Source organism: Sinocyclocheilus grahami, unplaced genomic scaffold (genome assembly GCF_001515645.1).
Source record: "Sinocyclocheilus grahami isolate Dianchi unplaced genomic scaffold, SAMN03320097.WGS_v1.1 scaffold534.1, whole genome shotgun sequence".
Lineage (NCBI taxonomy): Eukaryota > Metazoa > Chordata > Actinopteri > Cypriniformes > Cyprinidae > Sinocyclocheilus > Sinocyclocheilus grahami.
The window spans coordinates 323,364-345,812 of NW_015505713.1; the positions used below are offsets into that span (position 1 = coordinate 323,364).

Below are 22,449 nucleotides of genomic sequence, written 5' to 3' on the forward strand. Positions count from 1 at the left end.
TTTTTTACTTTAACCGTTGCAGTCTATCAGTCGTATAATGCATTGCAATGGTAACAAAATCTATGAGAGTAAAAAAAAACATGCACAGACAAATCCAAATTAAACCCTGCGGCTCGTGACGACACATTGATGTCCTAAGACACGAAACGATCGGTTTGTGCCAGAAACCGAACAGTATTTATATAATTTTTTACCTCTAATACACCACTATGTCCAACTGTCTTTGAGCGCGCGCAGGCATCCGGTGCGTGAGGTGTGTACGCGCTCTGGCGTAGTTTACGCAAGCGCCGGAAGTGATCTCTCGCGCGTATACGTCACTCATTGTTTACACAGTGCACAGTCATTGTAGGTACGACGGCTAATCAAAATGGTACTTACTTGCGCTTATCCGGATTGTTCAAACCGACTTAAAACTAAAAGATTACGTTCTCTCACGCGAACTCATTCGGGAGTGGTAACTTTCCACGCATTCCGAACTTCTGAGCCTGGTCGCCTGAAGTTATGGTTGATTGCTCTTCGGCTGGATATCAACACACCCATTAACGGAAACTACGCCGGAGCACACCTCACGTGCACGCGCCCCAAAGACAGTTGGACATAGTGGTGTATTAGAGGTAAAAAATTATATAAATACTGTTCGGTTTCTGGCACAAACCGATCGTTTCGTGTCTCAGGACATCAATGTGTCGTCACGAGCCGCAGGGTTTAATTTGGATTTGTCTGTGCATGTTTTTTTTACTCATAGATTTTGTTACCATTGCCATGCATTATACGACTGATAGACTGCCACGGTTAAAGTTAAAAATCATCATATGTGTTCTACTGAAGAAACAAAGTCACCTACATCTTGAATGCCCTGGGGTAAGCAGATAAACATCACATTTTCATTTTTGGATGAACTATCCCTTTAAGGACTGTAATGATGATAGTTCATAGTCCCCACTTCAAGAAAACAGTGTAAGATCTGACAAGCTTCTTCTGAATGGGTAAGTTTGCAGTCTTTAAATGCTGAAATGTTTTTCAATCACCTATGGTCATGTCGAAGGTCCATGCAGGCAGCGAGTCAGACGGCCGCATGTGGGTGTTGTAGGGTAGTGGTATTTTGAGCTGAATGGGTCCTTTGACGTCAACCTTTTTTCCATTAGACACTAACTGGGCACTGATCATAGCCAAGGGGTTTAACTTGACATTCCTATAACCTGTAATTGGGGATGTAATGATAACAGATTAATTTTATAATCTGCAGAAAATACATTAGAAAACTGTGTAAAGGTGTGTGGTTGAGAGGATTGATATTATGTGTACAATGTGCCATCATGTTAGCTCTTGTTTAAATCTGGTTATCCTAGCAGCCTGATATTGCCTAATCAATAACAAGTAATAATCAAATTAAATGGAGTTTAAGGTTAACCACCACATGCACCAATGTTTATAAGTTCATTGAAGTAACTGAACTGTAATTGCTCAACGCATTAAAAACCAATACAGCCAACACTGAAAAAAATTGGTTGGTGACAGTAAAATCTTTGCCTTGAAATAGTAATGACCATTGGACCCACGGCTCAGGCAGAGCGACTTAAAAATAGATCAAAGTGCCAAATGTCGGATGAAACTAAGGCTTGAGAAACCTTGAAAATCGTCTTTGAAATGTCTCTCAATACTAAAAAATAAAAGAAGTCAATCCCTCATTCTTTGCACATGCAGATCCTCAAAACAACAATATAACCAGGATGACACAATGGCAGGCACTAGAAGTTAGTCAAATAAAGCAACGCAGCTTCAACATTTTTTTCTTAACTTCAGGCCCTGATATTTAAAGGGGTCATATGATGTTGCTAAAAAGAACGTTATTTTGTGTATTTGGTGTAATGAAATGTGTTTATGCGGTTTAAGGTTCAAAAACTAATTATTTTCCACATACTGTACATTATTGTTTCTCCTATATGCCCCGCCTTTCTGAAACGCGTTGATTTTTACAAAGCTCATCGGTCTGAAAAGCGAGGTGTGCTCTGATTGGACAGCTATCCGGTGTGTTGGGATTGGCCGAATACCTCAAGCGTGTGACGGAAATGTTACGCCCCTTACCATACTGTGATTCCCTGTCCGGCCGGAGTGACGAGACAAAAACATTAAAATACATTTTAAACGAGGGATTTGTTGCATCCAGTGGGGACATAACTACGGATTATAATGACGTATACTGTCTTTTTATGCGTTGCATCGTGCCGCGTAAACATATAACCATGTCTGCATTTGTGATCGGAGAAATTACAAACAACAAGCGCTACTCTACACTGCGCAAAACTCGCGTTTGAATCGTCAGTGGCAAATTCTTTAATATAAAAAATGTAGTTACAGTCTGTGTGTCAGAACAGCCTGCATTGTAGTCTACTCTCCCAGGATCAGGAAACAGTCCTCCATAAAATGTGCTGCACACATCTGAATATTTGGGTTGAACTGTTCTGGAACAGTGTTGTAAATACAACTTACCCACTGATTTCTAGTCGTGTCCTCTTTTGGAAGGCCAAACAAAGTAGTTTTGCCTTCACAACGAAACACACAGCGTCACACACGGCGGGCTTGAGTGAGCGGAGGCTGGCGGGCGGGCTTGAGTGAGGAACAGCCGGCGGGCTTGAGAACGGCGTGGCCGGCGGATTCGACGAAGGAGCGGCCAGCGGGCTTGCGGCAACCACATGTGACGACCCCGGGCTGGACTCCGCTTCGTCCACGGTGAAAGCCGATCCGGCGATCCACAGCGCGAGGTTGATGTATTTCCTCAGCGACCAGCATTGATCAGCTCTAGGTATGACGAAGCGAATATCGTCCTCTTTTGGAAGACCAAACAAAGTAGTTACAACTTAACATGACGAAGCGGATAACGTCCTCTTTTGGAAGGCCAAACAAAGTAGTTTCGCTTTCACAACCAAGCACACAGCGTCTTCACGATATGGCGGCAACAACAATACTACAGCGAGATTCAAAGTTACGCCATCTTTCTTTGCGTGAACATTTGGGTGGCGTTATGCAAATCTTCCCACATCGTGACGTAGACGTGGGGGCGTGTTAGAACGAGCCGTTTTAGGTAGGCGTGGTTGACTTAAGTTTTATAAAGAATATCTCTTTAGATTTGAGACTTTAGTCTTTGCAACTTTACAGATCTTCTTTATGCACCAAGAGCTTGTAACACTCCAAAGAGAAAGGAAAAATTTAAATCGCATCATATGACCCCTTTAAGCAATATTAAAAGATCACTATTACATTTAACTAGATTACTATAATACAACCATGACCTGGTACTTAAAATGTGTAACAGGAAATTCGCTACTAGGCTATAGCACACAGTAACATTGATGTTGTGAAATTAGGTGTTGCTCTTTGTGCTGTTCTAGACCCATCTGTGAATGGCAATGGCAGGTGCTTTCAAGCTGGGGTCCAGGAATCCCCAAGGGGTCAGCAGAAAATTTAGAGGGGGAAAAAGTATAAAAATAATCTGAATTATTAACATTTATTTTGAATTAATGATCGAAAATGTTTTTAGATCTATGTGCAATGTAAATGGCAACTGTTTATTTTTTTAAACATGTTGTTTTCGCAATATCACATACAATTTTTTTCAAATGCACATATATATATATAGTGGCCTCACATTTGAGTAATTTTGGGGTCATTGACATCAAAAAGTTGAAAACCCCAGACATTAAAGACCTAATGGATTTGATTATACCATCTCAAACAGAAAGGTCTGCTCTAAATTAATCCCACCTTAAATGCATAATGACCCTGTACATTCAAGATAAACATCGTAATGTTGCTCAACCATATCAGCTATTCACCTTTAAATAATGTAGACGTGGCTGTCCTAAATAAAGCCTGAAATAGGTGGCTTCACTGCAAATGGCCCTGTAGAAACGCTCCGCAGGCTCACAAATAATAGACACATAATGAACGCTATAGGCCAATGTTATGAGGCAGCAAGCACAGCGGTCAACAGCGCACCCCTGTCCTTTGTTGTCATGTACCCCATCATGAAAACATCCCTATTATTCGCAAGCACGCCGCATGCGGAGCTGATGCTGAGGATGTAGATGATGCTGAGCCTTTACCTGATGGAGGCACCGTCGCATCCCCCTGTCCCTTGAGCGGGGACGTCTGTGTGTCGCTGGCATTGTCCTCCTCCGACAGCGAGGCGAGCACCCCACCCTCCGCTCTCCTCACGTACCCATCCTCGCAGAAAATCAGCAGCGCGGCGAGGAGCAGACACCCCGAAAGATCTGGCATGGCGTCTCAGACATAACTGCACTCAGTGACACGGAGAAGGAGAATGTTGTTGTCTTTCTGTCTTTAGGTGGCTGTGTATGTCACGGTCACATCATGCTTCTCGGGTGGACCGATGGATAATCTGAGGGAGCTGCTGGAGTCAGACGGGTGCGCGTGTTGCGTCACAGCTCACGCGATGCCATCTGCTGGCTCAGTGTTTTTTCTCTTTGTTAAAGCGCACGCAATTACGCAATGCTCTTTTCAGGCCTTGGTAAACATTTTACCAGAATATTTTTATTGTTTATATAACATATTTTAAAATATGAGCAAAATATGTCTCGAAAAATCGTTATCGTTAAAAATCGTTAATACATACACACAGGTTTGTTTTTATGGTTTATGGGGACTCTCCATAGGCGTAATGGTTTTTATACTGTACAAACCGTATTTTCTATCGCCCTACACCAACCCTACCCCTAAACCTACCCCTCACAGGAAACTTTCTGCATTTTTAGATTTTCAAAAAAACGCATTCTGAATTATTTATAAGCCTTTTGAATTACGGGGACACTGAAAATGTCCTCATAAATCACCTTCTCGTTGTAATACCTATGTAATACCCATGTTATTATACAAATTTGTGTCCTCATAAACCACATAAACATGCACACACACACACACACACACCTTGGTGTGGACAATGCATAGACTTCCTTTCATTTTCTGTCAGGTTAATTATGTTTTCTGTCACCTAACCCAACACCTACCCTTAAACTTACCCATCACAGAAACGTGTGCAGAACATTAGATTTACATAAAAACACACTTTGGCTGATCTAGAAGCCTTTTTAACTAGTGAGGTAAAATGTCCTCACTATAGTGGGTTGTCAAAGTGAGGACATTGTGACACTGGACCACAAAACCAGTCATAATGGTCAACTTTTTTTAAATTGAATGAATTTATCATCATCTGAAAGCTGAATAAATAAGATTAGTTTCTATTGATGTATGGTTTGTTAGGATAGGACAATATTTGGCTGAGATACAACTACTTGAAAATCTGGAATCTGAGGATGCAAAAAAATAGAGAAAATCGCCTTTAAAGTTGTCCAAAAGAAAAAAGAAAAATCGATCATTTTGACCCATACAATGCATTGTTGGCTATTGCTACAAATATACCGGTGCTACTTAAGATTGGTTTTGTGCTCCAGACGGTCCAGGGTCACATTTGGTCCTCACAAGTGAAGTCAAAACAAGTACTGCACACACCTACCTCTAAAGCCACCAAACTGAAGAAATCCCACAAATGGAAGTTATTGAATTACGTAATAACAAAAATGAATCACATTTCTCTTAAAACAAATATATAAAAGCCATTTTAACTTTCATGAACAGAATCATCGTTCATTAGCTTTAAGAAGACATCTGAAGGACACGGCAGGTTTTTTTTGAGATACTGATTTTATTGTAATAATTCAAGCGAATTACTGTTATGATGTACAACATACAAACAGACTGTGTGTGGAAAAGGTCTTCTGTAAAGAGTCTTGAAAGAAAAGTGATCACATTTTCTCACTCACCCATTCTCCAAAAACAAGTGTATTAATAACATAAAACCAGGAAATTAAGGATCTTATTTATTTTTTTAAAATCATAAAGATATTGAAAACAAACATCTCCTTTTTAAGCAGTCCTATAAATGAGTGGATGAACGTTCCTCAACTGCACCATGTAAGAGTAAGAATCTTCCAAGATCCTCTCTTTCCCCAAACCAGCTTCTAAGCATAGTTAAAGCACTCATGGTGGTCATCAGTTGACCTTTTTTTTTTTCTACTGAAAGCTTTAGAGTGCTCACCAACCTGATGCAAAAAAAGAAAAAAAAATGAAATGAAATGAAATCTCCCATAAACTTTGAATTATCTGCATATTATGAAAGCCTTGTGATAGGCTAAGAACAGTGGTTACACTGCCAATCAGACATTGGCTAAAGTCACTTCAAGCAGGAGGACACAGGTCAAGAAAAGCAAGTGGGAGAAGACAGACAGACTGCTAAGCCACGCCCCCTCCCTCCCTGCCAACACATTAAACCTCCTCCTCCTCATCATCATCATCCTCCAAGTCACAGAAGTCGATGGATGGTCTGCTGTCCTCCGCCTCATCTTCATCAGATTCTGCATATGAACCTTTGAGTCCAAACATAAGAGATATGAAGAAACATTAAAAACCAGAAGGGGAAGAGGGAGGAAGAAGAGAGAGAAAAAAAAAAATAAAAAATGCCAGAGGCCACCTTCTGGTGGAGAATTAAATATAAGCAAGCATTTTTAACACCAAGGAGACACTGGTAATTCCTTCTATGCATTCAACAGCCAATTATGACTCACTATGTTAGTTCAATAAATAAACAGATGTATTAAATGCCATGCAAATAAATCTTAACATTTGCTTACACTTTTAACTTCATCCAGTTGTTTATTTTTAAACTAATGCAAATTTTTGCTTAAGTAATACAAGCACCAGAACAAACACTAGGTTCATCAATACTTACCTATGCTTTTAAAAGCAGTTGATATCGATTATATCAAGATTAATATACATGAACTGACAAGATTTAAGGGTTTTATGATGCAGTACCAAAATAAATAGTAATAATTCATAACATACTTTCAAGATTGTCCATGTGCTCGTGTAGAGTTCTCGCCAAGTTGAAAAACTGAGCGAGAGGGGAGAACGTTTTGATTTTCAAAATCACAACAGCTTATAATGAACACTTTCATATTGAGTGACTCACCACACGAGTCAATGCACTGAACTTGGACATGAACAAAGCAACAGGAAAGATGCAGAAGTCTTACCCCAGCATCATTTACTGCACCCAGGACATCAGAAAACCTCTGCTCACACAGGTGCAGGAGCACCACCAGATACAGCCCGCAGCTGATGAACTCATACTCTGACTGAGGAATCAAACACACAAATATGAAACTAAAGATAAAATTAAAAATATAATTAATGTAACTCAGGGGTGTCCTGCAGAGTTTAGCTCCAACCCTAATTAAACACACCTGAAGCAGCTAACCAAGCTCTTACTAGGCATACTAGAAACTTCCAGTCAGGTGTGTTGAGGCAAGTTGGAGCTAAACTCTGCAGGACACCGGCCCTCCAGGACCGAGTTTGGACACCCCCTGATGTAACATTACTTGCTTAAAGTCTTTAAAGATGTTCCTTATTCCACAGACTCAATAAGGAGTCTTATCAACAGTGATGGGATTTTAAGCAAATACTAGTTCTGATTCATTGTTTTTCTATATAAATGTGCTAGACCAGGGCTGTCCAAACTCGGTCCTGGAGGGCCGGTGTTCTGCAGAGTTTAGCTCCAACTTGCCTCAACACACCTGACTGGACGTTTCTATGCCTAGTAAGAGCTTGATTAGCTGGTTCAGGTGTGTTTAATTAGGGTTGGAGCTAAACTCTGCAGGACACCGGCCCTCCAGGACAGAGTTTGGACACCCCTGTGCTAGACAGATGTGGAGCTCAAGTTAAAAAAAAGTTAAACATTTCTAGATTAGCATTTTCCCCCTCATTCCTTGACCCTGTGTTTCACATTTTTTAATGCAAGAATGCATTCTCTGTGTGAATGATTTTTAGCAAGTCAGTTTACACCAAGACAAACGCTCCGGGTTACAATAAACATTTTAAATATAAATGGACTACGAATGCATCCGATCAGGACAACTCAAACGTTGACATGCTTGTCAGGTTTTTTTTGTTTGTTTTTTTTAAACCGAGAGGGGTTCATATGAAAGCCCATTTCCACCACTGAATAAAGAACAATAATTAATTTTCAATAATTTTCGTACAACTCTGACTTCTTAAAGTTTAGAGATATAAACTCACAAGTGTGAGTTATAATGTCAAAGGCTGAGGGGGAAAAAATATTGATATTTTCTCTCGTTTTTCTCTTAAGTCTTGTTGACTTAACTCACAATTGCATGTTATAAAGTCAGAATTGCGAGATATAAACTTGCAATTGAGGATTTTTTTTTTTTTAAAGTCAGAAATGAGTTTAAATCCTGCAATTGAGTTTCTCGTAATTGCGAGTTTATCATACAATTCTGAGAAGAAAAAAAAAATTAAAAATCAATTAAAACTATGGCGACTTGGTGGCGCTTATAAAAAGAGCATATAGTGAATAGCAGCAGAAGAATGCAAAACTGATTCTTGTGCCTCTGAACTACTGTATTCAGCATGGTTTGATAAACGCCATAGCAAATACAAAAACCGCAACATCTTTTTTTTGAAAAGATGCAAGTCTGTTTGACTTCCTTCTTTGTGAAAAGTGAGGGTAAGTGTCAGAAGTGCTGCTTTTTGGTGTGAACAGGCCTTAATTCCATGTAATAATTCTTGTTCCTCAGAGATTCTTTAAAAACCATAACCACACAAATTTGTGTACAGGCAAGTATGTTCTGACCTTAAAAATAATCTAAACAATGTGCTTTATTGTATACATATTGGGCTGACACACTTACCCTTTCATGAGATCTGTAGAGCTCATTGATGTCAAAGTTCTCAATGTTCAAGTGCAGTTTTTCCTTACAAAGTTCACAGGTAGTGATGGCTTCCAAGTTAGAACCTGTGTATGAAAGTGCACATGTACTCAATATGAATGGAAAAATAGCTGCATTCATCTCTTATTAGCAAATGTAGCCCTCAAGTTTTTGAACCCCAGTTTACTCAAGTATTCTCAAAGTAAATACTTTGGTACATAATTATGGTAGTCATTCTGAACTCTACAATGCACTGCCACAGCATTCTTCCATAATGCCCTGTAGCCTCCTTCCTCAATGTCAAAAGTTCTTCAGAAAAGTTCAAGTATTCTCAAAGTAAATACTTTGGTACATAATTATGGTAGTTATTCTGAACTCTACAATGCACTGCCACAGCATTCTTCCATAATGCCCTGTAGCCTCCTTCCTCAATGTCAAAAGTTCTTCAGAAAAGTAAAAAAAAAAAAAGACCGTTAACAAATGAGATTCTTCACGACTCGACATTTCAAACGTGTGCTTTTTATCAGTCTGCTTTCACACAGTGTTATGCATCACTAGTCCTGAACTGCAGGAAATGAACCCCAAATCCTCCTTGTCCATTCTCAGTGCACATCAAACAAATGAATATACACCAATATAAACAACTAATTTACTCCTGCCCTCAGGAAAAGACATCCATACCAGAGCTGATTTTGGAGCGGAGCCATTTCTTAATGCAGTCCTGGTGCACATATTGAAGGCTTCCGGTGCACTTGCAGGGCTCGATCAGAGGGTTGGAACTCGACTGCTCCCCCATCTGACAGATTCGGCACAGATCACCTTCCTCCTCATCGGAGTCCTCCAACAGCAGGCTAAAAGTGAACATGGAGGGCTATGAACATCTGTTCCTATTACACTAAGGGTGCCCAATCATTCATAATTTAGACCCATTTCTACTCGACCACAACTGAAGCAGCTAATCAGGATCTTCAGGATTACTAGAAACTTTCAAGCACTTTTTTTAATCTTTGAATACATCAACTAATGCTTCAAGCATGACACTTCAAACCATTGTTTTGCAACTAAACCAATTTTTTGTGAAAGATGCGCTCAATTGTTTTGGATGCCATTAAAATGAATAGCACTACTAAAAACGGTTTAAAATCATGTATGCATGTACTGAAAATCCAAGTGCCAATTCTTTTAAAATGACCAAGTTCACCTTAAAATGACCATAAACAAGAAAATTAGGAGTTAAGACGTGGCCACATTTACCATTGTTGCGTGTTGTTCTTTTAATCTACACGACTGGGGATTGTGCGTGACGGCAAAAGATTTCCCCACGCAGATTTAGCAATGGATTCAAGTTGCTGCACTGACCAACAGAAAGCAGCTTGATTTAAAAGCGACTTCTGTGGGAATTCATGCGTCGCTACATTCTTGACAACTGACTTTGTCTATGTAACTATACCTTTACTTGGGGCTGGACGAAATGGCCAAAATTTATATCACGATACACTTCTGAATTTTGGTGGATACGATATACTTCCGATGTCGATATGAACAATATTTTTAAAAAGCCTCAGAAAAACTGCAATCAAAAACAAAAAATCATTAATAATAACAGACACATGCGCGCCTAATGTATGACTCCTGTATGTCACTATAATGGCCTTCACTTTAACTACAACCGTCATCCATCTAAACGTTACTAGAGCGACAACAGCAATCGGATTCCCCGTAGGGATGGGCGTATCGATCCGAAGTATCGATATATTGATACTGACGCGAGTATCGAAAGTATCGATACTCAAACAAAAAAAATATCGAAACTACGGTGCGCTTTATTTACCAGTGGTTGTGTTTAACAAAAATAATGCATACAATATGCATTGAATTGGACGAATAACCTTTGTTAGCTAGTAATTGTGTAGGATAGAACTATTTTCCTGCTCATCTGAACACACGCAAATGTTGCAAGACAGAACCAATCCATCACACTCACTGCTGACAGTGCATTCAAACAGGGCTGCGTTTCCCAAAAGTATCATAAGAAAGCATTAAAGCTTTTGGGAACGGCGGCCCTGAACAATGCTTATCAGAGGACAGAAATAAAAACATAAATGTTGGAGTTATTTCACAATAAACTAATTGAAATTGTAGCCTACATAGTTTGTGCAATTGCAATTATTTAAATTGCACGTTGAAAGATAATATTGATCATGTTCTATTCTGTAATGTTAATAGAATAAAAAAGGTTGCATTTTATGCATGCAACAGCCTGTCACTGGCAGTCCGTAATGGCAGTACAAAATATTGCACTAAATCAAAAGTTCAAATGTTACAAATAAGTTAGAATATTAATGTTGTAATACTGGTAGCACTAATATAAAAATGTGATTTATTACAAAAAAAGTAAAAATGTTGAAATACACTGATGGTTGTATTTGATCGCAGTATTCCCATCAATGTTGTATAAGAGTTTATGCATAATAGTAACCCTAGAATGTGATCAAACAGTTTAAAATAGCTGGGCTAAAAAAGGTTGCATTTTATGCATGCAACAGCCATTCACTGGCAGTCCCTAATGGCAGTACAAAATATTGCACTAAATCAAAAGTTCAAATGTTACAAATAAGTTAGAATATTAATGTTGTAATACTGGTAGCACTAATATAAAAATGTGATGATATGTTACAAAAAAGTAAAGATTTTGAAATACATTGATGGTTGTATTTGATCTCAGTATTCCTATCAATGTTGTATAAGGGTTTTTTATGCATAATAGTAACCCTAGAATGTGATCAAACAGTTTAAAATAGCTGGGCTAAGATATATATAAAAAAAAATGTATGACTGCAGAAATGTTAATTCAGTATACACATTATCCCACATTATACAATTGTGACTGACTATAAAATAAAAATTCACACTTTTCCAAAACAAAAAACAATTGATTCCAAAGGGTTACTGACGACGCATCATTTGGATATTTTCATGTCTGGGAAAAATTTGGGATTAAATGGGTTAAAATGCGTTTTAAACAAAGTTAAGTGGTTTTCATTACCCATTTTACTCTTAGTAATTTAATACATTTCATAATTTAAAAGTTTAGTGCAGAAGTATCGAATCGATAGACAATACTACCTTAAAATATCGGTATCGTATTGAAAACAAAATAAGGGGTATCGCCCATCCCTAATTCCCCATTCTATTTCTGACGTAGTCCAAGCTCTTTGCAACGGCCGCTTTGTCGCTTCAAGCAGTCACATCCGTATAGACACGGTATTGCGCCGCACAGCATCCAGTGTAGGAAATATCACTGATTATAATCAATGGGCTCTATTGCCTTTTTTTGCTTCCGCTCGCTTCCTGTGTAGACACGGTGGCATGCCAATCACTTTCACACTAAATATACTTTAAAACAAACACCAGAGACCGCTTAGATAAAGGTTTAACATGCTGAACGCTAACCTAACATACAGGCCTAAATATAAACCATAAATGTTTAAGAATCACTTAGGATATCTCCGGGCGATTCACGATCAGGTAGATCAACCTGATCTGAACGCCAGAAAACTACTAATTGGCCAAACTGCTTCGTTTGACTTTTCGGAGATCATCTGCTCTTCCCTGTGGCTTACCTCTGACCTACTTTGATCTGAATTTCTGCATACTGAATTTTAGAATATTGAATTTGATGTTCCAATTTTCCTGTATTTGGAACATCAAATTCTGTAAAGCTGTATTTTAAAAAAATGGATATTTGCAGTCAAAGAATTCAGAACAAAACAATTTGCTATTTGAAAATGCATGTCTATAAAACTCTGCTATAAAAACTCAAATTCAGTTGTGTTAAATTTCAAATGTTCAACATTCAAGTAAAAAAAAAAAAAATCTAATTCAGAACTGCTAAATGCCACATAATATTCAGTTTTGATAAATGCCACATTCAAAATTATACAATACAAATTCAAACAGTTTTGTCATATTATAAGCTCCATAGAGTTGCTGCAGAAAATAGAAAGTGTTGCTAGAAACAGGCTTATTGAATATGCAAATTCATTCTCTGCCAGCAGGAGGCGCTTTTGGAACAGCTGTACACAAAGCACTGGTAATGTACACAGAAATATCAGAAATGTTTAAAAATCATCTCACTTAATGAAAAAAAATTGCGATATATTGATATTGAATTATTGTCCAGCCCTACCTTTACTGTAATTTTTTTTCACCACAATAACCAAGTTAGAGAATTAAAATTGCCCTCTGACCTCTCCTGAATCTTTCGCAGTCTCTCTGGGTCTCTGGAGGGGGCGGGCTTGTCTTTCACCTGTTCATCAGTTTGACTCCTCCCTTCTGCTCCCACTCCCATACCAATTATCATATTCTCATGCATACGGAAGAGCGGGCTGGTCATCACCCTGCCCATGCCATGGCTCCGTCCTGCCAGATGGGCTCCATCCTGCAGTAGCGATGCAGAGAGACCAGAGGCTCCAGCAGAGGGTGCTGCTGTGGCGCCCTCTGAGGACTCATCTTCATCATCGTCATCATCATCTTCACAATCCGTGCCCCGGTCAGGTGTTTTACAGCCATCACGGTCACCAAGAGGGAATTGGGGTGAACGATGAGGGCCCATGCAGGCGCTTTCGTCACGCCCTTCCCTCCTGCGACGAGAGAACAGTGGGGTACAGCGGTTCCAGTTCAGCCAAGACAGGCCTGCCGGAGATCGGAGTGATTCTTGTTCGTGCTCTACTACATCAGCTCTCTCCTGGACGGGAGCGAGAGATGGTCCACGTCTGCGCAAGAACGAAAACGCCTGAACAGGGTCAGAGTTCCTCAACTCTGCTTCCAAATTTTCTCTGCTGACTAAAGGAGGGACTTCAGAGGGTGGGGCTTCATCCGAGCTTGAGTCATATGACCGAGAATCAGAGGCAGAGCTAGAATTTGACTCCTGACTGGAGCGTCGGGAGAAAAGCCGGGATAGCAGACGCCTGGTTGTTCGCCTGCCATCCGAGTCACCGCCATTCTGCGCAGGAAGTGGAGTGGGGGCGGGGCTAGAGGGTGGTGGGCTGGAGCTACAGCCAGTAAGGGGTGTGTAAGGGGTGGAGATCCAGGATGAGAGCTGGGATGGGTCCGAGACAGAGGCGGAGGTTCTGGTGGCGCTAGAGCGTGGCATATCACGAGAGAACGGACCAGACTGGTAATCGGAGGTCAGCTTGTGGGAGCTGCGCTCCAGAGGAGAAGGAAGGTACTCGGCTGAGATACGGCGACTAGATGAACCATGCTCTCTGTAGGATGAATACTGGCTCTCTTTGGGTCGAGCACCTTGTGCATAGGTGGAGGTAACATGCTCTGAACGGTCTGAAGCACAAAAAGAAAGGTAGAGTTACCATGATGGGCTACAACATAATGCATTAGACCAGTGGTTTTGGACCAAAGACCATTAGACCACAGTCTCTACTAATGAGCTGATCAGGTGTTAGATTAAAGATTTTTAACTCGTCTCCAGGTACAGGGCTGAAAGCCACTGCAATAGGCTACGTCCACATTCATTTGGATATCTTGAAAAACAGCATTTTTGTTTCAAAACGCCCTCCAGTTCACGCTAGCATTTTTAAACATTTTCCGAAAAGTTGCTCGTTATATAAAATACTGTAATGTTAGAAGAAATGCCAAGATATCAGCAATAAAATTAAAAAAAATTTAATAAAAAAAAAATTCTGCAACAATAGTTTGCAATAAAGCATTACCTTCCCAAGTGTTCATAAAAATAAAACCGCCACTTTTTGGGAAACAGAAATGGCCAGAATAACATTTAGGCTGCTTTAAAACTATTGGCCCAATCCAATGCAAAATTTTCCGTCCCTTTATAATAATAAAAAAAAAAAAAAAAAAAAAAAAAAAAAAAAAAAGTCTTTGTACTGATTTTCACATTATATTACTCAAGCAAGCATTTTATTCAGTTTTCATTCCGCATTTTTAGGCAATATCCCAACATTTTTATAAAAATACCAGTACAGAAAATGGACTACAACAGCAGGACTAGACTGGTAGTGGATGATTGTGTCTGTGTAAATGTGAATATGTGTGTGCACATACACAGTGAAGATGTCAGCCCACTAGGCCGGTAACTAGACTCCCTCAGTGAGGTCAGTCCTGAATCCCCCCTCTTCTCCAAATCTCTGCGGGCCCAAAGACCCTCTGATGGAGTTGTCGAAGATGAAGACGATGATCTAGATAAAGGACTGATGGAGGATTTCCATGAAGAACCTAAACACAAGAACAATGCGTTAATCCACCATACATCCATACATTGATAAGACACCCAATATTAACTATAGCTACAACATTTTAACACATAAATATTTTTGCAACTACTTGTTACCGTGACATACTTCCTAAAGTGGAGTAGGAGCTGGCAGGTTTAGATGTGGAAGGGGATCTGGAATATGCTGCTCTATTTGTGTAGGAAAGTTTTGCTCGTTTAGACTCGCTGTCTTGGGATGTGCCAAGAAGTCCACAGTAGGCTCCCGGTCTTCTCTCAGAGTCGGTCTAAAATGCAAACACACAAACACAGGCAGTCAGATGTCATACATGTCTGGGTTGGTTACTAAATGGACTCCAAGATTCTTGGACTGTTCACATCGCAAAAGGGCCTTCAAATCAGATTTTTTTGGTAAAACTGTTACATAAATGTGAATATCACAACAAATTTCATACTAGATTCACAATTATGTTGTGCTACTTTATAAAACTAAAAGAACTTTGGACATCCAATCTTATCTATGCCGTAGCATTAGACACTTTCTCATGGTTTAAAATATATGTTATGCAATTAATGTAATTCTTCTTCTTCTTATTATTATTATAATAATAATAATAATAATAATAAAACCCCTTTATACAACTTGCATATACATAAAATGTATACACAATATTTACAAGTCTGCCTCGGTCTCCACTGACAGATTCTGTCCATGTTCGATCACAGGAAGATGACGAAGACAGAGAGACAGGAGTAGAGAGCTTCCAGTTGGAGTGACGGCTTTCAGTTGAATTGTAACCTCTTGTTGAGCTCAGCAGACGGGAGCTCTAGAACAGACAGGAAACATGAGAAATTAACAACATGTGAACGTTAGAACATGTGACAGGAAGAGACGCTACTATCACGGAGTCATTCAACTACTGTTTGTTCTACACCATTAAAAGAGATACATGAGCCAATATTCAGACTTAAACAGCCAAGCACAAAGCCTCTGCAAATAGTTTTCTTCCTGAAGCATATGGGTGGTTTGCTGCTTTATGTTGGGAAATCCCCTGTGGCAAACTATATACGGATGAGCTGATGGTGGCTAACGTTGTTTAATGTGCACTTCAACACTGCCTAATGTAGTGATGTAGCCAAGTTCTTAGATGTGATCTTCAAAACACACTCTGGGAGTCAAAAACAACTCTGGAAGTTTCAGTAATTTTATCTAGCGAGACAGACCTTGACAGGTTGACGAGATACACCAGGGCCAGGAATCTAGTGTGCACTATAAAAAGCCCAGTGAACCAAAGCAGTGTAACACGAAGACCTTTCCAGAGCCCCAGCAGTGCTGCGGAATATGAGATGCTAATAGAGATAGCACACTAATCTCCATAGTGCCTCTCTCATGCTTCGAGAATCTTCATGAAGTTTTATTGACTGAAGGGGTGGAGAAAACAAAACAACTTACACCGTAATGAGGAAGAAAAAAAAAAACACCACCCTTGGGTAAATATTTTGCTATATATTCCGAGAGAGCTAAAATTTTTTAAAAATTAAATAAAACAAACTATTACAATTATTAATAACAACAATACTAAATATTAACCTCAATATTATTATTGATAACCCCCAGAGACCCAGCATAACAGAACTATAATGATCGCATAAAGCAATAAAATACAAAATTTTCTATAAATATAGGTAAAAACTACACGTAACATTAGCCGACACTAACATTTATCTACACTTCTGGTGGGGGAAAAAAATAAAATTGCATATTAACTCCTTTAGCTTACTAAAGTCATGCACAACAGCACTGACCAGATGACAATTAACACTTTTAGAACAAATTTATCTAACTTTTCTATTATATCATATACACGTCTATAAACTCAATTTGCCAAATATCAAATCTCAATCTAAAAAAAAATAAATAAACAACTTTGCAAATAATGTTGGTGTGGGTTAAACATTTGAAATTACACAAATTACATAACCTTTATAAAAACAGACAAATGTATAAAAACAGAGAAACTACAATGCATAAGTGACTGTAAAATATGCATCCGAGTGCAAGAGCAGCATTTTGAGATTTGCTACGGACTACTTTTTTGCTTGACCATCTGGCTATTTTTGTTTTTATGCAAACCTGGCAATCCTTATATTGGGCAAAAAGCCAGCCTACTCCGCAGTGGTACAAAAATAATTAGAATCTTTTCCAGCTGTTTTCTGACCATTTTGTCAGTCTCAATATCTTTTTTAATTCAACTAAAAATCACCACATTATATTTAAAATATGCTTGTTATAAAAATTAGTTTGATTAAGCTCAAATATTGAACCTTCATTATTTTTCAAGACTGCACCATTACTGGTTGAAATATTAAATTTTTCAACTAAAAAAAACAAACAAATGTGTTCTGAATTGTGAATAGACAACGGAGGTGATATTTTGCAACCCTAACTGCACAATTTTGCCTAAACAAAACTGTTTTTAGAACTAATGGCTTCATATAGATAGGCGGGAAAATGAATATCGATGCTTGGGTTTCTTAGGGATACATATCATTGCCCCACATGCTTCCATTTAATCTAAAAGAAAGAGTCAAAGTTATTTTCTGAGGTAATCAATATTAAACCACAGATGCTGTCGACAGAACTACAAAATCTGTATTGAACCCGAAACACTCCTTTAACTATGCTGGGTTACATAGAAAAATAATAAGGATTTCTGGGTGACGGGTTTGAACAGAAGAGGCTAACGATTCAGTGATGGCAGTCCTCTACCGAGAGAGACTTAAGCTGCACTACCTGTGGATATGAATGCAAACACTACGGAAATGAATGGGTCACTGTAATACCTGATAGTCGGAGTCTAATTTGACAGAAGCTTCTCTGCTAAAGCGATCTCTTCCCAAGACGCTCCCTCTGCCATAGAGCCGACTCGCACTGAGCGCTGAAGATGAGGAGGAGGGCGATGACAGCGAGGAAGAGCTGGAGACAGCAAAAGGAAACCGACGAGACTTCGAATCCATCTCTAAACTGCACCCTGAGAGACAGAGAGAGACACACAACGTTACAGCCGCACACCCATGACAGCAGTCACCACTAAATTCCATTTAAAAACAGGACTGGTAATGAGATGTTTCAGGCGTGTCTTTAGTCATGTACTTCCATAACCTGTCAAGCATTACAAGTTGCCTCCAGCAGTATGATGGTTTTAGAGACATAGTTCACAAAAAAAAAAAAAGAAAGATTCTGTCATGTACTCACCGTCGCATTGTTCCAAACCCGTTTGACTAACTTGCATGTTAAAGAACTATTAGCACATTATTAAAGGTTTGCAGAAATGAACATTCCGTCATCATTTACTCGTACTCATGATGTTCCCAAAGCCTGTAAGCCTTCCGTTCACCTTTGATACATTATTAAAATATATTTTTAATATCATCTCGGCAGTATTTCCCCAAAACTCTCAAAAGTCCATGCAACTAAAATTTGTATGCTTCAAAAAAATAAGTACACCATACAAATGGCTTACAGCACTTTAATCTATTTATTAGGAGGAATAGATTTTAAATTTGGGCTTTTATTTAAACACAAAAATTGATCAACGCATTGAGCACACATCAAATATGGTAAGCATAAGCTCAAACATTTTGTTTAAAATGTGAAAACCAATCAAATTAGTTATTTCTTGTGAATCACGCAAGCAAGCCACTGTGGTTGAGCTTCTGTATACTGTATTTGATGTGCATTAAACAATGTCTAGAAGTAAAAAACCAAAATTATATCGGTTCTTCAAAATGATTGGGTCTTTTCAAAAGACGTACACCTCTCAATTAATTTGGATTAGTTCTACAATCTCTATGTACTTTATTAAGTGAGCACATTCTGGTTGCAGGCTTTCAATGGATGGACAACAATCATGATCATTTATAAATAATATAATCATTTATATTCCAAAGTCTTATGGGCTTAATGACATGGTGGTGAGTAAATGACGACATTTTAATGTTTGGGTGACTGATTCCACTTAAATAAGAAGCTTTATTCTCCTGTTTCGTAAAACAAAGTCATATGGGTTTGGAACATCATGAGGGTGAGTAAATGTCTACTTTATTTCCAATGCATTAACCTTCAAAATACTACATGTATGAGTGAAAATGGCAAAAACGTGAATCTGAACAATGTTTTACTGCCATCAAGAGTAGAGGAGACACACTGAAGAAAAACAAAAAGCAAAACTGGTTATCATCAGTCTATTGGCCCAGAGCAGTCTTAAATGCCTGACATTACCAATAATCAGTAACCCTTGGAATACAAAAGCCACTGGCACTGGCACACAGACAGTAACGGACCACCTCAACCTGTCATTTTATATCATAACACATTTTCCTCCCCTCAGTAAACCTGCATACACATCTTCCTACAGCACCCTTCATCAAGCCCTCTATAAATACCCACCCCTCTTCAGCAGAGTATCAAAATAGCACCTTCCTGCAATGAAAGCTCTCTGCTGTATGTCAAGCTTTTTCCAAATCACATTTGCCAAGTGAGAACACTGCTAAACTTAACCTGAAGGCACCAAAGCACTGCTTCAGTCAGGTGTCAGACAGAAAAAGAGCAAGTGAGAGAGAGGCTATTGCAGGCTTAAGCCTGTACTTGAAAGTAGTTTAGATACAGAATGTCATTATATAGTACATATATAGTAGGCCTCAAAGTTTAGACACTTAAAGCAACAATTGTATTGCATCATATCATGTGAAATGGCTTGCTGCATCTCTTGCATCATTTTAAACTTTCTTCGGAATATCTGTGCTGCCCTCTTCCACACAACAAGAGTGACCAAAAAAAAACAAAAAACTAGCAACTTCTGCATTATGGCTCCAAAATATTTGGAATATATGACAGCTTTGTTTGAGGACGAGACCAAAATTTGCCAGGGCCACTATTCACATTCATTTTATGAAAATGAAAAGCTAAGACAGGCTAGTGAAATTATCCTTTTCTGTTTGACAGAAGCAAGAAACTCATGGGTTTCGAAAGACAAGACTGTGAGGAAATAAGCATCCATTTTCTTTCAGGGTATTTTTCATAGATCAACATTTGCAAAAGGTACTAAAGGTGAATGCCAAGCAGAATGAGAAATACATTAACATCAGGGCGTGTATGTAACAAGAGGCAGAACAAAAACACCCGCGTGAAACCCTGTGGCTTTGTTCGCCGATTATGCAACCAGTGCTGGAACATTTTGTTAAACCCAAGCTCGTACGCTCAACAAAAAATCACAAAACAGCACACTAATAAAATGAGGAGACATTTTAAGGTAATGCCTCTATGCAGCTTTTCGAAATGTGTTTAGCACATATGTGCTCTTCCTTGATTCCATGTGCATCAGTTAGTACTTACAATATTTGTCAAAAAGTGTGCAAATTTGGACTATTTTGAATTATGCAACCAGTGCTGGAACACTTTCTTAAACCCAAGCTCGTACGCTCAACAAAAATCACAAAACAGCACACTAATAAAATGAGGAGCCATTTTAAGTTAATGCCTCTATGCAGCTTCCTCATCTTGAGGTTTCGACATGTGTTTAGCACATATGTGCTCTTCCTTGATTCCATGTGCATCAGTTAGTACTTACAATATTTGTCAAAGGGTGCAAATTTGGACTATTTTGAAATAGATTCGAGATTACATTTATGGTCCAGATTTTCGATAATAGCAGTGACCTGATAAATGTCTCTCTGGCCTCCAGGCCACAATGTTCAAGTCCTTTTTGTTGCACTTGCATGAACTTGACAGGACACAAACAGCGACATTTTGATTGTAAACCACAGCTGATGCATATCAAACAGGTGAGATGTCAGTGATTTGCATTAGCTCAGCATAGCTCTCGGGTTACAAGCACATTACAAAAAAACAAATAGCTCACGGAGGAGGTAAACACGGAGTATTTATCATGTACAAAAGCTTTTGCGCCAGTAAATCAGACGGATTTAACTCAATGCATTCAAAAAAGGACATGAAACGCGCCACTGACCCGTTAAACTAGACGCTCTAGGTTGCATGTCATCCCAGGAGTCAGTCGCATTAATAAACCAGCACTCTGCCAGATGTCTAGGCCTTGTTTTTGTTAGCCAGGACACTTCGTAACTACACCAAGAATAAAGCTCGCTGGGTAACAGAATGCAATTAAATCGTAAGCGTTTATATTAACGCTACCCGTTAAAACGCACCAATTTCTCCGTGTTAAAATGTTCCGATTGGCATCACTTCCGTGTGAACTCACCTCTGATTTTCCGTCTCTCTGCCTTTAATATTAATGGCGTCCGTGTGTTGATATAGTGAGGGTCACGTGGTTTAAAGTGTAAACGGACACCCGCAGGAAACGCGTACGTTGCTCACGGCGGCTGATTGTCAGCTGCCCCAGCCAATGAATGACAGTGTTGCGAAATACGCCCCGCCCTCTTTTCTCTTTAACATTGATATGCTGCACGTAAATTACATAGACATTGTCCATGGTAAATTATACACGTGTTAGGGTGTAAAATCCAAAATAAAATTAGAGGTTCTTCTCGAACATCTCTATTGGCTCTATTCAGCAAGTTAGCATTTGCAGATGATGGAAAATATATAAATACAAACTTCCCTGAAACCGCTTGTTTATTTTTTTTTTACGTTTTAGTTAACTCTAATCACATTTTGGTGTTCCAGTGTTCAAGACCTATTTTAATATTGGTGAAAAAAAAATTATTTCTTTGATACACAAATGATCTTGGGGGAGATAATGTAGGCTAGCCTATAATTTAATTAGGTGTATTCTTTTTATAATTTGAAAACCCATTACATTTAAACTTATATGAAAACGAATGCAATATATATTTTTCTAAAGTCCATGTATATAAAAGTAGCCTAAATTTACTAATACACAACTGAAAACACAACTACAGTGAAACCAGAGAGTACATTGACAGTATCAAGAGACTCGGTTTAAAATATAAAACATCAAGACTTGAAATATTTGTAAGCTTCATTTTTTTAATTGTTTACACTTTACTCAGAATTTTGTCTACATGTTGCACATTTACTCTTGCCCCCTCCCTGTTATAACAAATAACCATAGTGTTAGTGTCATAGTGTTGTATAATGTTGTTCACTGAATAATTCAAGTTATGTTGTAAAATTTTAAAATGCAGGTGGCATACAAAGTCAGTAATGTGAAATAAATCCTGGTAGATAATTGTAATTTTTCTAGCAGCATTCAAATGTAAATAAAATTAAAACATCAATTCAGTAAATAAAACACTAAACTGAACAATATTTGAACAAAATGGCATATGTGAAAGATTTATTGTGGTTTTTATAGCTGCTTTTCCGGCTATTTGTTTAATTGTCCAGTAGAGGGCGGCATAATG

The 22,449-nt window shown here is 38.7% G+C and overlaps 2 protein-coding genes across 2 annotated transcripts in view; both read right to left on the reverse strand.

The window, feature by feature from the left end:
- The window catches only part of LOC107555401 (protein FAM171B-like), a 7,906-nt gene extending 3,628 nt beyond the window's left edge, over window positions 1-4,278 (reverse strand). The window contains exons 1-2 of the mRNA XM_016238179.1: window positions 4,104-4,278; window positions 1,029-1,199 (exon numbers count right to left, since the gene is read on the reverse strand). Coding sequence (XP_016093665.1) covers window positions 1,029-1,199; window positions 4,104-4,278 — 346 coding nt within the window. The remainder of the gene's footprint in view (window positions 1-1,028; window positions 1,200-4,103) is intronic.
- A 1,436-nt stretch (window positions 4,279-5,714) lies between these two features.
- On the reverse strand, window positions 5,715-21,401 carry marchf7 (membrane-associated ring finger (C3HC4) 7). The gene is made up of 11 exons (XM_016238210.1): window positions 21,324-21,401; window positions 17,890-18,077; window positions 15,723-15,872; window positions 15,176-15,332; window positions 14,880-15,050; window positions 13,052-14,141; window positions 9,483-9,652; window positions 8,784-8,887; window positions 7,110-7,211; window positions 6,919-6,967; window positions 5,715-6,440 (listed from the first exon to the last, which is right to left on the reverse strand). The coding sequence occupies exons 2-11, from the start codon at window positions 18,061-18,063 to the stop codon at window positions 6,340-6,342; spliced, it is 2,268 nt and encodes a 755-aa protein (XP_016093696.1). The 5' UTR covers window positions 18,064-18,077; window positions 21,324-21,401; the 3' UTR covers window positions 5,715-6,339.
- Between the last annotated feature and the right edge of the window lie 1,048 nt (window positions 21,402-22,449).